The sequence below is a fragment of the Lycium ferocissimum genome, chromosome 10 (genome assembly GCF_029784015.1).
Source record: "Lycium ferocissimum isolate CSIRO_LF1 chromosome 10, AGI_CSIRO_Lferr_CH_V1, whole genome shotgun sequence".
NCBI classification, from domain to species: Eukaryota; Viridiplantae; Streptophyta; class Magnoliopsida; order Solanales; family Solanaceae; genus Lycium; species Lycium ferocissimum.
The window spans coordinates 28,858,643-28,872,294 of NC_081351.1; the positions used below are offsets into that span (position 1 = coordinate 28,858,643).

The 13,652-nt window shown below is 33.0% G+C and overlaps 2 protein-coding genes and 2 non-coding genes across 4 annotated transcripts in view; 2 read left to right on the forward strand and 2 right to left on the reverse strand.

Annotated features, from left to right (window-relative positions):
- LOC132033220 (uncharacterized) overlaps positions 1-13,652 on the forward strand; it is a 77,187-nt gene that overhangs the window by 12,714 nt on the left and 50,821 nt on the right. The window lies entirely within an intron of this gene.
- Positions 7,372-9,045, forward strand: LOC132035292 (protein RADIALIS-like 6). The gene is made up of 2 exons (XM_059425567.1): positions 7,372-7,714; positions 8,812-9,045. Exons 1-2 carry the CDS (start codon positions 7,494-7,496, stop codon positions 8,837-8,839), a joined length of 249 nt encoding a protein of 82 aa, XP_059281550.1. The 5' UTR covers positions 7,372-7,493; the 3' UTR covers positions 8,840-9,045.
- TRNAE-UUC (transfer RNA glutamic acid (anticodon UUC)) lies at positions 9,388-9,459 on the reverse strand. The gene has a single exon. It is a non-coding gene; the product is annotated as a tRNA-Glu (tRNA).
- Positions 10,052-10,124, reverse strand: TRNAA-AGC (transfer RNA alanine (anticodon AGC)). The gene has a single exon. It is a non-coding gene; the product is annotated as a tRNA-Ala (tRNA).

Below are 13,652 nucleotides of genomic sequence, written 5' to 3' on the forward strand. Positions count from 1 at the left end.
GACTATATATTTTGAGTTAAAAGAATCATGATTCACTCTTACTATTTTAGAAATTTCAAAACATCATTAATACGCAAATATAAACTTAAGTATATTCGATAAACATTCTCTTAAGCTTCATCCAATTGTACGTATTTTTTTCTTAGCCAAATAATGCTAAATAAAAGTGATAAAAAGAGAAAGAGATTCATGCTCTTCTCATCATATTTCTAAATGAGTCTAGGTTTTTCTACATCGCAATATTCATATAATATGATTTTTATCTAAAGTTCCTGCTTGCTAAATCTCCTCTACAAGTGTTATTTTAAACGGCACTATTATACTTTCGTTTAAAGCTTTAACAACATTTATAAGTCGTATTTTTAAAATAGCGTTGGAAGTATTCTTTTATACAAATTGTTATTCTCTACAAGTCCTATTTTAAATAGCATTCTTATATACCTATCTATAACTTTAGTAATACTTGCAGAGCTATTTTCTTTTCTATAATATTATACTTACACTTAGCCTAATTAAATTTGAGTCCGGTCGGATTAACCATTATTAATGGAATTTAGAGGATGCCTAATACCTTTCCTCTAAGTTAGTTGAACCCTTACCTAGAATTTTTTTTGGTTTCGTAGACTTTAAAATAAAATCAACTTTAGGTAATTACTTTATTAACCTTAGGTGCCCTAATTCACCATAATAATTAGGTGGCGACTCCCTAACTTTAATTAACCCCGAAATTACCGGGATGTTATAAACTATTTTGACTCCGGTTAAAATAGGGTATAACAACCCCCTGTGCTCCGCTCATGAAGAAAACTATGATAGTATTTGAAAGGTAATATGCTTAGTATAAAGATGAGTTAATTATTTAATTTGGAGCATGGAACGTGGATTTATAACTTCGAGTTTCTACAATAGAACTAATACTCACTAGATACAACTAATGTAACATTTTTGATGAAGATGAAAATCAATTATTATTCTATAAAAATCTCTTTATTCTATTTTGTTTTAATTGTTTAGTAAACAAAACTTTTTTTGTTTGTTTTAATACTACTTAGGATGGTCCATTCGGTCCCAAAACGGGATTTTACACATAAAAACAGTACTCATAACCGATGCAAGATATACGATTTTTAAAAATTGTCTTTCCAAGCAAATTTGCATTTATTAAGAAAGCTATAGAATAACTTAACCAAATACCTTTAAATTAATGTTATTGACTTGTTTCTTAATGAATGCGATAGAGTTAAAGACATATTCTTTTTTAACTGAAGGTAATACATTTCTTTGTGCGGATTGGCCTTCTTTTGGGGTGTTCTTTCACTTTTGCCCCTCAAATTGGTTGTCTTTAATTTTTGCCCTTCGCCTAATATCCCGAGGTTCTGGGTTCGAACCCTAGCTCAGTAAAAAAAAAAAAATCACAAGGCAGGGGTTTGGATTCGCAAGGCAGAATTTTGCCTTCAAAACTCTACCTTAAGATAGAGTTTGAAACTCTGATGCTGGGGCAAATGTTGTGCAGATATGTGATCATTTTGATAGTGTTCTTCTCCAATTTGGACTTACTTTAGGTAATTTTTGTATGAGTAACTTTTGATCTCGTTTGCTTCCATAGGCTGAGGGATGAGAATAGACACATTATTAAGAACACTCAGGTAATGTTTAAGATTTTTAAGGCAGAATTTTGAAGGCAAAATTATGCCTTAAGGCAGATTTTTGAAGGCAAAATTATGCCTTAAGGCAGATTTTGCCCAAAACTCTGCCTGGAGCATGCAAAACTGTGCCTAGCGACTTTTTTTTTTTTTTTTTGGGACTGACTGGGGGTTGGAACCCAAAACCAAGAGGTTCTAACAAAGGGCAAAAATTAAAGACCACCAATTTAATAGGTAAAAATTAAAGACACCCAAAATAAGGGCATTCTTGCGAATTGCCCGAGGTAACATACAACATAAAATGTTGGGCCCGTGGTGGCACGGGCCAATGACATCTAGTACTTGAAAGAAATGTCAATCTTCCCAGTTTTTCAAGCAATAAAACCGTAAAATAGAAAAGACGAATACAGTCAAACTTCTCTATAGTGGCAGCGTTTGTCCGAAAATTTCATGGCTGCTACAGTGAGGTGCCGTTATGCATGTATACTGGCATTCGATAATTAGATCTCATTTAGCTGTTATAAACAAAAGTACGCAAACAAGTATCTTTTTATACTTTTTATGTTATAAACGAAAACAATATACTTGTAAATTTTAAAATCTCAATTGATTTTCATATCTCATAAATCAAAAATTGAAAAGACTAATAAATTAGTACTAAATCCATAACTAGTTGTACCACGCAGATAAAGAATTAAAATCTATGGAGCATATGCATTATAAATTAATTGAGAATTTAAATATTTCAAGTTTGAGGTAAGAACTCTACAATTGTAGGCTGTTTCGTAAATTCTAGTCTCTTAGTGATAATATAACGCTTAAACTGACGAAGAATTTTGTCCAAACTTTCAGTAAAAGGAAATTCAATAGCTTTCCCTTGAAGGATATTTAAATGCTTAACAATTGACTCTTCTATCTCCAAGTTTCTGTAGGTTGAGGCTCTTCATCGACACTTTTGTTGTCACATAATATATTTCTTACAAAATATTATTGCACGCTATTTGAGTATGGCTGTTATAGAGAGGTAATTTTACAAAGTGTGTACCGCTATAATGGATGCCATTGCTGTTATAAGCAGAATGCTGTTATAGAGAAGTAAAATATAACATGAAAAATCGGTTCCAGGGAAAATCAGGCCGTTATAGTGAAATGCTGTTATAACGAATAGCAATTATAGAGAGGTTTGACTGTATTTGACAAAGTTTTCATCTTTAATTGAGTAGTTTTTCTAGGAAATATTTTCAACCTAGGCAGCAAGGAACTTTGAAGGTTTCACGTTTAATATTTGAAGTTCCACGTTTAATATTTTGAGGAGTAAGTTTGGAATTTCCTTTTTACATAAATTCAAAACATTAGCACTTGTATAACTCTAATTACAATGAAATAAGTCAAGTTTATCCTTCATTTTTTTTTCTTCCTTAACGAGGATAATTCGATCGATTTTGAGAATAATAAATCATTTAATCTCTGTGGTTTGATCTCAAAATTACTGATTCAAAATATAATAATTCAAAAGATCCTTCCCTAAAGTAAAAGAGAAAAAAGGTACTCATTTTAGTACTCCCTCTGTCCCAAAAAGATTGTCCTCCTTTCCTTTATAGTCATAAAAAAGATTATCCCCTTTCTATATTTAAACCATTTAACTTTATGAGATGATTTACGTACCACACAAATATCTCGAGCTTGTTTTGGACCACATATTTCAAAAGTTTTTCTTTATTTCTTAAACTTTGTGCCAAGTCAAAAGAGACAATCTTTTTGATTTTACGGAGAGTAACAACGATTTTCAAAGACAACACCGGAGTAGTCGGTATCAGGCCTATCCAAAAAGAAATTGAAACATATTCCAGGTAATCTATAATTATAAACAAAACATCGCCGCATTAGCAAAACAAATTTTGATACAAAATCACACATAATCTAATACAATATTTGATTGCTTACATAAAGGGATAGTCTCCATAAAACTAATAGAGTGATTGATTGTGAGAATAATTTCCAAATGAGTAATGTAGTGTTCGGTTGACACTATTAAACTTATGAGAGAATCTATGTAATCCTATTATTTAAGCGGGATTGAATTAGAATAAAGATATGTGTATTAATAATAGATATGGTAAAAAGTATTTAGTGATGAAAATGTCCTTTAAAACATTAGGGGTGGGTACTTGGTTAACTACTTGGTTCATCCGAACTAGTAGTTTTTACTCGATTCTTGAATATGTTAGAAAATTCACCAGATAAATACAGATAACAGATAATGTATGTTGATTTGCCCAGTGAATTAGAAGTGCAAACTCGAAGCTATAAAGTTCAAATTCTGAATCTGCCTCTGCATAACATCCAACAGTATTATTCACCACAAATAGTTGTACATTTATAATCCTCGCATAATTAGTACATAAACCTACTTATGGGAGCCACTAATGGTTTATGACCACCAACCTAAGCATATTTTAGTATCAAATTCACAAACCAAGGTAAGGTCATCAAATAGAGCAAGAATTTCAATGATTTTGCTATGGAGGATCTCTTACGAAGTATTCTTTTATTTCAAACCACTGAACCCCAGAATCCAATAATATACTAGTAAAAAACTATTAAACATTCCTCAAAAAGACATGCTGATTCTTCTGCATATCTCAATTTCCTCTTTGCATTAACAGCCAATTGCTTATCAGTCCTTAAAAAAGCAAAATAAGGCAAGAAAATTCCATTCTGATCAAAAGTATGTAAGTGCTCAGCATATTACTGTTAAAAAATCTCTCCTTCGAAAGGCAAAATGTTCTAATCTTCGACAAGATTACACACAAGCCCCCACACTTGACTCAGAACAGAAGAAATCCAGAATATAAAGTGACCACTAATCTTGCATTAACCTAAGGTCTCTTGTCTTTTACTTCTGAACATCAGATTAGAAGATACTTCTAATGCATCTATCTTTTTATCATTTGGAACATTTCATCACCCATGAAAAGATAAAGATAAAAGGAACAGGAAAGAAAAGAAGGAAAACCAACTGCTTATTCTATTTGTGGCAAAATATCTATGTTGATTCAAACACTATAGATCTTTTCAACAGCATATACTTGTCTAAATTCTCTTTAACTTGTGGCATATCCAAAGATTCCATCCTTAGTGTACTCTTCAAGCTTTTACTAGCATGCGACTGATCAACTGTTAATCGCTGTAATCTCAGCTTCTCTGATTTTTTGAGAAGTCACTGATATCATCTGTGTTTGATCAGACTTTTCTCTTGGACAAGAGATGTGCCAGATTTGTTTCATCTTGACTGTTAAACATACTTTCTACCAGATAATTGAAACAAATTTCTACTTCATTGCAGGTTCAGACATTGATGAAAACGTGTAACAATTTTCCATAGTAAGTATGTCTTGCTTCATTATTCTAAATAAGAATAGAAGTATGTTTAATTGAGATGTATGTATGCAACTAGTTCAGGTTTAGCAATATCTTGCTACTCATACTAACAGAAACTGAACAATATATCGAGATATGTCAAAGTAATTTTTGTTTACCTGTAAACATTATAGTTAAATATGATTTTCCGAAACAATTTGCAATTAAGCAGATAATTTTTTGGATTACTTATTTTGAAACAAAATGCAAATAACCACATTAACTTGAGACATCAGAAAACAAAATTGCAACGGAACTTAGATAAATTTATAATTATTATGAATAAGCTTATCAAACCTTATTGTCATACTACTTTTAGATTGAGAAACCCGTGATAAGTTGCTAACTATGCGTTCTATTACATAGATTTTTTTTAAACACAGAAATGAATGCCATGAGATTTGTAGGCAGAAACACATGGTTTTCAAAACTAAAGGAGGCTTCAGCCATTTTTACCATATAGGAGATAACAAAGCAACAACAACAACATACCCAGTGTTATCCCACAAATGGGGTCTGAGGAAGGTAGTGTGTGTGGAGACCTTCCCCTACCTTGGGAGGTAGAGAGGCTGTTTCCGAGAGACTCTCGGCTCAAGTAAACACATTTCAAAGCATTCGAAAAGGAGAACAGCGGGAGTGAAGGGGAAACATGCTTTGCCTCATAATTATTATGGTATTGTAATTATTATACTCCAATTTATAATTATTTCCTTTTCTTTAAGGGAGTTTCTGAAACATGACAGTCTCTGACTTCACATTCCCACATCGTGGTTTCAGATAAAAAGTTAACCATGATTATCAATCATAGGGAAAGAAGACCGGTGAGCCAAAGAACTCAGTTTCTAGTGGGAAAAGGGTGGAGACCAACTGTACCTTGGATGCACCCATGTAGAAGGTATTATATAGGAAAAAAAAGGGATTCTTAAATATCAGATACTTGTATAATGTAGTTTCTTTTGCCAGAATATAAACTATTCAGATTTGACAAATGGTGTCCCTCCATCTCATCCATGTGGACAGCCAGTATCTCAGGTGTCAAAGCAAGTGATCTAAAAGGGACAATTTCCCCCTTTTGGTAATTTTTAGAGGCTTTCAGAACTACAACTCTTCACTCAAAAGTTAGTTCATCTCAAAATGACAAACTTCTCGATATGATATAAACTGGAAAAAACGTTGTGGAGAAAGTAAAAGTTCATTTTCTCCTTTTAAGCACGAGGCAAAAACTAACATAGCAAGAAACAGAATAAGCAAACATCTTGAAAATGCTGGTCCTGCTTCTCCAAGAGACCGCATAAATGCAGAAATTTTTCTGGAATGTCAACTTGCATAAATGCAGAAATTATTCTGCAAATCAAGATGGCTGACTGGTTAATGCTGAATCAAATATGGCCCGTCTATATGGACAAATGGGTGGTTGATACTGGTTTTGAAAAGAGTTTTAAATACTAGTCAGTTTTGTGCTAGTTGATTTCAATAGTTCCTTATTAGTTACAACAAATAACAACACCGCAATAATGGTTAAAAAGAGACAGACACCTGGGTTTTAATTTACACCATGATGACCCCGATGGTACCTACACCTTATCTTGAAAAACAAAAGCAGGGAAATTCTGATGACACGGTAATAGAATATGCACAGGGTGGCTCCACTTATAGAGAAAATTCAAAATTAAAACATAAGCAGCAGTTATTTGCCTGTTCCAACTTGCAACTCGGAATCATAATTTGATACAGCTATAGGCAACCTAACAGTTATAACCATCCAAATGTAAGATGATAAAACTTAAAGAACAATTGAAATTGAGCTGATGAACAACATTAAGTACTTAGTTTTTTTTTCACTTTGTTCATAATTAGTTACCATCAAAACATAAAGATCAGCATTGCTTAGGTCAATGCGGACATTGTCAAAAAAATGACCGGCAGTAACAATTGAAGGGTGACAAATGGTTTTCCAATTGACGCAGAATTTAAGCAACATTGTCCAACCTAGAAGATGTATAAATATCTTGATAATTGTTTTTCGGTCCAAAATACTATAGCATTGGCGCGTCTATCTTAGGCCACAGAATTGGAACTAGGGGATCTAATCTCCTCCAGCTGGGTGAATTTCCTATCTGATCCACTTGTTGATGATATTACTTTTCAAAAAAAGCAATCAAATGTCTGGTCACAAATACTATTTTCTTATTCTCCCTCCACCTATTCCCATTAGCAATACTTCAAGGATCATGTATTGTATTGTACCTCCCCTAAAAGAAAACGAAAAAATATTCGCCAACTTGCTACAACCCAGCACCTTTTTCTCCAGCTTATAAGGAGCTAACAAAGATAGCTTAGCATTATCTTGCCCATAACATTCACTTGAGCACTTGGCTTTTGTGACTCACATCACTCTAGCCAAATTAATCGACCGAGTACTAATCTTTAATGGCCTCTTGGACTGCAAGGCAAAACAAGAAGTTCGAAGAGGCTTTGGCTTCATATGACAGGGACACTCCTGATCGCTGGCATAACATTGCCAGGTGTGTAGGTGGAAAATCAGCAGAGGAAGTGAGGAGGCATTATGAGCTGCTTGTGAAGGATATCATGCAAATTGAAAATGGCCAAGTACCTTTACCCAATTACAAAGCCGCTGAGAGCAAGAGCAGGTATCGCAAATCTCTACTCTCCACACAAACTAATATTTTCATCCATTTACAAGTCAATGATACGTTCTGTATTTTTAACTTCCTATCCCATGAACCAAAGTATGTACCACTCCGTATGATTGATACCCAGCATAGATTCCCATATGTTGTCATTTTCCTATTTCTGGTACTGTTTTTTACCACCTAGATAATCCATTTTTAGTAACTTTAAGTCAAAGACCAGTCACACTCTTTGTTAATATATACAGGAAAAAGTTGACACCTATATTCTAAAGAATAAATGCTTAAAGTTTCAACTTTCTGCAAGAGGATAATTTATAAATGTCTGCACCATTACCTATTTAAGCTTCTGAATAATGAATCTAATCCTACTTGTTTTAGTTAATATGCGTAAGTGCTATACCTTGATCCCCTACCACCTCATTATATAATATTACACTATTGTTTAACAATTGTTTCTTGCATTGATAAGTATAATCACATGATGCAGCAAATATTTTATGAGCTCCACACGTTCCTCAATAACCCTTCAGCAATCCCAAACCAGTTATCAAGAACACAATTTCAGCAGCACCTAAACTTGAAAGAAATACCATCAGTTTCAGCAAGTTCTAAGTCGGTGTTTTAATTTTTTATTCTTTTTTTATTTTCAAAAGTTAATCTCGCCTCCCAGACTGAAGATGATTAATTCAGGCACCTATACACAAAAAGACTGATCTATACATTCACCTTTAGCTTAACCAAAGCTAATTCGTCCTCACTCAACCGAGCTCAAGAATGTTGAAAATTTAGAATTAATATCTACAATTCTCACAAGCAGGCTATCTTGTTAGTTGTGAATATGCTGCCACTGAATAATACAGTTCTTCTAACAAGGAGTTATCTTGTGAATATACAACCTTCTTTTGATTCATATGTGGTTCTAATAAGATAAGCAAAAAGAAGACTTAGAGGCTAGCTATACATCTCTGATTAAGTTGGCTGCATGTAAAAAAAATTCTTAAATAAATAAATAGTATTAGTTTCTTAAACGAATAAGTAATGCATATTTCCTCATCCTTTATCACTTCTTTACATGCCTATATTTTATTGAACAGGCTTCTGAAGAACCTGAAGCTACAGTGAGAACAAGGTTGCAGCCATGCTCAATAACATCACAAGTTCTCCATTATATGCCTAATGTAAAAGCATAAATTGTGAATTCATGTCTGAGTTTTTAAAGAAAGCAAAATGTAAGACTATTATTGTCCATCTGTATCCATCTGTCTTACTATGTAATGTTTCTCAAACGCATAATATATAGATGTAATGTCTACCTCACTTCTATCTTAGTGTAATCTGTTCCTAAAATCAACTAAAAATACACGCTTCATAGTCTGATCGCAATTCTCAAATCATCTGTTTTTCTAGCTTCAAATCTTGCGAGTTGTGGAAACTTGCACATATCAGTTTCGGTTTCATGTAGAGTTTGCCTGGCCCCTAAAGTCCAACTCGCAAAATGAAAAAGGTTAAAGTAATGGTCACTAACGGCATCAGCAATGATCTCTTTTGTTGACCAGGTTACCTTTAACAAGCAAACAACAAATACCCAGTGTACCTCAGCTCAAAAGAAAGGTATCCGACGCAAGATTATAAGAAAATAGACAGAAAATTAGCAAGATACAAAAAAGAATTTCCGTTACCGGGAATCGAACCCGGGTCTCCTGGGTGAAAGCCAGATATCCTAACCGCTGGACGATAACGGAACTTGTTTAACAAACAAATGCTTTAAACATTTCTCTCTAATGGGCATCAAGCAACAACTTAATAAGAAAATTAAAGGAATTCTCTTAGTATTTTCTTCTTCCTTTTCCTAATGTCAATCCAAACTCTCAGTATAAATATAAGTTTATATATTATAAACTCTCAGTATAAATATAAGTTTAAGTTATCATGGGTCTCGAGTTCGAGCCTGGAATGGGTTGTCTTTGCTGAGGAGCCCTTTAACTCCAAGTGGGACTTTCTGAAGCCCAAAGTGAGTACCAAACACTGGATGGAAAACCAACATTATATATTCGAATAAAATTTCTTCAAAAATCATGTCTTGAAGTTGAACCACATTTTGTTGCAATTGCCAACAACAGGGACGACAAAACTGCAGTGGTGGTAATATATAATCAAGTTTTGATTTTGAGAATCCAAATATTTACATCTAAAAACAAAAATAACAACATTTTACATGAATAAAACAGGAGAAAGTAGTCCAAAATTACCTTTTCAACCCTAAAATCAGGAGGGAACCACACCAACTAATAAGTGACGAAACGAAAGAAAGGGAGTTGGAAAAAAAGGAAAAGATGGAGATGCGGGGTATCGATCCCCGTACCTCTCGCATGCTAAGCGAGCGCTCTACCATCTGAGCTACATCCCCAGCGTGATGATGACTACTTGAACCAGGTGATATCCGCTAGTGTTAAAAAAAGTAGTAAATAAACAACGAATGGTCCAAATATGCTCTCCATGAGTAGTTATAGTCAAATACTCAAATCTATAACTTTGTTGTTGCCACGATGGGCTAAATTTGATTTTATTTGACTCAATGTATATGTGGTCTTTTCTTATAAGGAAAAAAAGGATTAATTTTACCGGTTAAACTATGTGAAATTGTCGAATTTGACAATTAGCCCTTGTAAAAAAGTCTCACTTATTGAAATGCTTATGTCGTTAGTCAACATGGACAAATCTATAAGTCAAATTATTAATGGATGGTAAATTTGACCATTTAGAGTTCAAATTATACAAATTAGAGTTTAAATTTTGAACAGTAATAAATTTGAACTCATGAATTTTGTGAAAGCCATTTAAAATAACGTCAATAGTGGACAGCCAAACAATTTTAAATGTTTATATATTAAGGGGAGGTTGTATAAATTAGAATAGAGAGAGCATACATTTCTGTAAATATTTTGGAAAAGAATAAATAGCATATTTTGTTTAGTTATTTTAAAGGAATCAACAACTTAAATCTTTGATGCTTAGATTCTGTTGGATTAGTCTCTTATATTTATTTTTCATTTGAAGGCAATTATTGAGAAATGGCACATTTAGCCGCCACAACTACCCTATGTTCTTGCATTGAATTAAGCACTAACTTCATGTTGTTTATCTGACGTCTCAATATAGAGCTCCGAAAGTACTAATGACTATGTTTGAAAAGATATAGCTATAGTGAACATGTACACCTAACTTCTTTTTATGAAGGTGGTGTCAAAGTTAATTTAATGACTATTCCACCAAGTACCATTTACCTTCTACTACTATAGGTATCAAAAACTCTATCAGCAAGACTTAAACATATAGAAAAAACTACCTAATATTTTTTACTCATTGATCAATAGAACCGACCCTAGAGGGAATTAACTTACAGTAACAAAGTTTAAATCAAAATAGTCACAATCCATATGAGTGGAATCTGGATTATGACCAAAAAAGAACAGAAAAACAATTATAGCATTACATGAAGTACCTTTACATATAGGAACTATTTTTGTGTCTCAATGTATATGAATGTAAAGAACAAAAAAAAATTGCTATTTACTGTTCCTCCTAATTGTCTTGTACATTGTCAAGTAACTAAGCAACTGGCCTCAATTTGTTAAAGGCAAGCAAATCAACAGATGAAAATAAAAAAGGATGAATCTTGCAGATCCAACAGTCCTCTGCACCTCCTTGGCAATAGGACCAAACTTGTACCAATTCTCTAGTCTCAAAACTGTATGAAACTATAGTATATGGCAACACATGCAGATATAATACCTGCAAATCTTTATTGAATGCACATGGCCTTATTGAATATCCCATTTTCAATCTCAAATCTTGATCATTCATCATATACTCTAATCTTACAAAATGATCAAACCTCCATGCTGAATTGAAGTCGATGTTATTTCCTCTGAAAGTCCATATGAAGAATCCATTATTAACAGGATCACAAAATTGTATAAGTCCTTCTGATTCCCATAAAAGCTGAGAGTAAACACCTTTGCTTGATTTTCTGCAATGGTTTTTTGGCAATGGAAATAGTGTAAAGAACTCTCCATCAGTCTCATATACTAACAAACATAAACTCCATATCCAATACAATTTTTCCCTTGATAAAACACTTGGGTTGTAGCATTGTCCTCGAACAAATCCATCTTGAAGAAGAAGCTCAGAATTCAAAATTCTCATTTGTGTTTCTCTCCAACTCCATAATTCTGATGAAAAAATCATACAATTCATCATTTGAGAAACTAAATCCACTTCTTCCCAAAAGAAACATATCACTTGAAATTCATGCCACCCATCAAAAACAAGACTTGAACAAGCAGGTCTTGAAATATGATGAGAAATAGGAAGATTAACATACTGATCAAGAACAGGGGAAGAAACAGAGTATGTCCAAAACCCATTGTTATGTGAAGCATAAAGAAGAACCCCATTACAAGAATCAATCAAATAAGGGAATTTATGTGTGCAAGAAGAATAAAGAGTACAAAACTGAGGTATATTTTTCTGAGTTTGGTCATGTAACTTCATACAGATTGATTCTTGATGAGTTTTGTGTTTAAGAAAGAATACAAGACCAGTAGAAGTTGTAGGAGGGTAACAATGGCGGATATTTGTGATTGAATTTCGCCAAGTTTTGGAGACAGTCTTTAATTGGACAAGAGATTTCAAAGGAATTTTAGAGAAAATTGATTCAACTACATAATTGGATAAATTCCCAAGTTCTATCATCTCTTCTTCTTCTTGTTCTTCATCTGTCTCCATGGCAATCGCCATTGCCATCCTCCTCTATAAACCTCTCTGTTTTATTCTTTTCTTTCTCTACTAGCAGTTAAATTACATGTAAGTACGTAATATATATACTAAAAACGGTCATTAGAAACCCTAATATCCCACTTGTGGCGGTTAACTCCAAACAGATTTACCGTCAGTTAAAGTCTAAATATCTTCATTCTTTTTCTTTTTCATAATTATAATTAATAATGCATCTCGAATTAGATCACTCTTAAACGGGTAAAATTTAGGAATAAAACAGATTTAAACAAAACAAAAATAAGGAAGGCGAATATAAATAAATTTAAATTAATAAGTGAAGTGTTATAATATGTTTGGGTATTACTTGATTACATATACTTGGTGTGCAAGCAAATAAATAGATAATAAAAAAAAAAAAATACTTGGTGAGCAAGCATAAAATTTTATCGTCAAACGGGGTCAATTTTCTCACTTTATGGATTGTTCGCTAAGTAGAAGTATTTCTTTTGGCTTTATAATCTCGGGGATTGTCACTTATTATATATTTTTCCTTTCTTGACGATAACCTTTATGATAAAAAATCATTCAATATTTACATAAATTATATTAATCTATAATAACTACACCATAAATAAAAATAAGAATATGTATTAATTAAGTAAAGTTTGGTGATAAAATTCAAAGATAAGTATCATGTATTCGTTAGATTAATGTAAATATTAAATTTGAATAAGTTTTAAAATCAAGTATAATAGATAGAAATTGATATATGTTGATCTCCATCAAATTAGCGTTCTTGTTTTGGACGTGAATGGGTCAGGCCTAAATGAGACACATGGGCCTGTGAATGGTTTACGCTGGGTCAAATGATTAAACAACCAACCCAGCTCAAGGTCATTTGATTATCACTGGCCCTAGTTGAGGTACACGTGTCGAAGAACTACTGAGTCAAGAGTCATTTCTCCTTTCATCCATTCTCGAGTGTATGTATACTCTCATCTCCCTGGCCCCTGCTATCCTTTTTTACCATTTCTCTATTATTTTTTTACTGCTTTAGTTTAATCGTGTAAACTTCCATTATAATAGTTAGTTTGCTTTCCATCAAAGGAATTAGTTTCCTGTTGTTAGCATTTAAGTCTTTGTTACATTTTGACTT

Excerpts from the sequence above, each read along its gene's own strand:
- LOC132035292 (XM_059425567.1), top strand. The coding sequence starts at position 7,494 with ATGGCCTCTTGGACTGCAAGGCAAAACAAGAAGTTCGAAGAGGCTTTG. Across the intron at positions 7,715-8,811 it reads GCCGCTGAGAGCAAGAGCAG|GCTTCTGAAGAACCTGAAGC; the intron begins GTATCGCAAATC and ends TTTATTGAACAG.